The sequence below is a fragment of the Ostrinia nubilalis genome, chromosome 6, assembly GCF_963855985.1.
Source record: "Ostrinia nubilalis chromosome 6, ilOstNubi1.1, whole genome shotgun sequence".
Classification (NCBI taxonomy): domain Eukaryota; kingdom Metazoa; phylum Arthropoda; class Insecta; order Lepidoptera; family Crambidae; genus Ostrinia; species Ostrinia nubilalis.
The window spans coordinates 8,642,671-8,644,909 of NC_087093.1; the positions used below are offsets into that span (position 1 = coordinate 8,642,671).

General features: G+C 44.9%; 1 protein-coding gene across 1 annotated transcript; it reads left to right on the forward strand.

Moving 5' to 3' along the window:
- Positions 1–292: 292 nt before the first annotated feature.
- LOC135072937 (uncharacterized) lies at positions 293–2,239 on the forward strand. Its single transcript, XM_063966952.1, has 4 exons — positions 293–359; positions 682–967; positions 1,295–1,351; positions 1,989–2,239. Exons 1-4 carry the CDS (start codon positions 354–356, stop codon positions 2,180–2,182), a joined length of 543 nt encoding a protein of 180 aa, XP_063823022.1. The 5' UTR covers positions 293–353; the 3' UTR covers positions 2,183–2,239.

The following is a 2,239-nucleotide window of genomic DNA, read 5'->3' on the forward strand; positions in this document are numbered from 1 at the left end:
AACTTTCAAGTCTAGACCAGTCTACACTCTAAATAAAAAGTAAGTATGAAGCAAGTAACATGACGTTAATCCATATTAATAATAGCTATGTATTATGTGATATAACGGTCTCAAAAGTATTATCATAAAAAGAGGTCGAGGAGGACACACTGTATCTTCAAATACCTATTTAGTAACACTTTAGGTGCTTTAGGGACAATAGGTTGCATCACCGCGTGGCCGCGGAACCGCTTCCGCTCGCAATCTCCGACGCGGCCCGCGGTCCTCCGCGCGGGCGCGGTGGGAGATGCCTCTCCACATATATAACGCCACACCAGCCGGCAACAACCAAGCAGTAACCAAACAGCTTCAACATGAAGGTAGGTGACCACCAAACGCGAAACCAACAAAAAATGTTGTTTGATCCAGATTTTTTGCCTCATTAACTACTACCACAGTTCATCAAAAATTTTAGCGAGCTTTTTGTTTACACAAATAGCTTCGAGCAGTCACGAAAAGTCAATTAAGCCAACGCGCTCTAAATCCCATAATTTTAATAGTGTCGCTCTTTATTACTGACAATCTCAGTTCGATCTATATTAATTTAGTAGGTAATGTAATAACATTACTTACAGCTTTCGAAACCAAATTGATTAAATTATTACTAATTGAATTTTCAATCAATTCATTTTCAATTTTCAGGTATTCGTGTGCTTGTTAGCGCTGGCCGCAGCGGCCCACGGCGGTTTTATCGGCGGTGGTGGTAGCGGAGGGTGGTCAGGCGGCGGCGGCGGCGGATACGGCGGCGGCGGCGGCGGCTGGTCCAGCGGCGGCGGCGGCGGCGGCTGGAGGGGTGGCAGCAGTGGATGGTCAAGCGGAGGAGGCGGCGGTGGCTGGAAACTTGGAGGAGGAGGCGGTGGATGGTCATCCGGCGGTGGTGGCGGCTACGGCGGTGGTGGCGGTTACGGCGGCGGCGGCAGCGGCGGACGTAAGTATATTTAATTTGAATCAATTTATATTATCACTGATTCGCATGTAAAACACCTGATCTGACAGACAATTAATTCCAACCAACAGCTTTCAGAAGGTGTACTAAGTTGAAAAAACAGTTTTCAAAATTTAGTATCCGCAAAGTTTAGCGCGAAATTACTGAAGCCGTGACATAAATTTTCAACTATAAAATATGTAACAAATCTTAGCAATAGAAAAGTTCAAGGGCCACATTGGAAAGGGCCTAAGTACTGAATAAATATTTTGATTTGTAATTAGTTTCAAATAATCGAAATAGTTTTTACCGATTGAATATATTTTTCAGAGGTGAAAATCATCAAAATCATCTCCTCTGGCGGCGGCGGCGGCGGTGGTGGTTACGGTAAGACAATTTTTTGTTTTTTTTCTATAATTAGTCTTACAGTTTTAGCATGACCGTTACATTAATTCATAGATAAGAGTTCAGTTTGTAGGTCAAAGCCACCAATTAGAGTACCTAGTTACTAAGATACAATAGTACCTAATTTTAACGTAACGTAACGTTACAAAGGTCAAAAGATTGGACGACTACCAGACAACTTAGGGTCATCTGCCCGTTCGCATTTGTCATTGCCACTGCGCACTGTTGCAATTTGCTGCTGTACCTACAATGTACATAATCGTGCATTATTAGATTGATGCGTTCAAAAAGATAATATCACAGGTAATTTTATGTTAATTACAAGTTGCGAATTGAGAAGTGTGCAGCACAAGGTTAATAAAGAATTACCTAGGTCTTGACATTAATCAATTGTGACTAGAGGCTAGCTGTACAAGGTATTAATTACACTACAGTACCTAACTTATTACACCAAAGATTACCTAACACCTATCTCTCATTAGCGCTACCCCAGACTAAACCAGATCAGAATAACAAATGACATTTGAGATAACGATCAGAACCCGCCAATCTTATGTCTGCCAGCGTCTACCGATGACTTATTATACTTGCACGTACTTACCTAATATTATGGATGAAGGTGGTGGTCACGGCGGCTGGTCCGGCGGTGGCGGTAGCGGCGGCGGCTGGAAGCTCGGCGGCGGCGGTGGCGGCTGGTCTAGCGGCGGCGGCGGCGGCGGTTGGTCCAGCGGCGGCAGCGGTGGCGGCTGGAAACTCGGCGGCGGCAGCGGCGGCTGGTCCGGCGGCGGCTCCTCTGGCTCTGGCTGGTGGTGATCTCTCCTTCATGATTCTATTAGTACAAATTAAAATAAAACGATACCTCGAAACTTA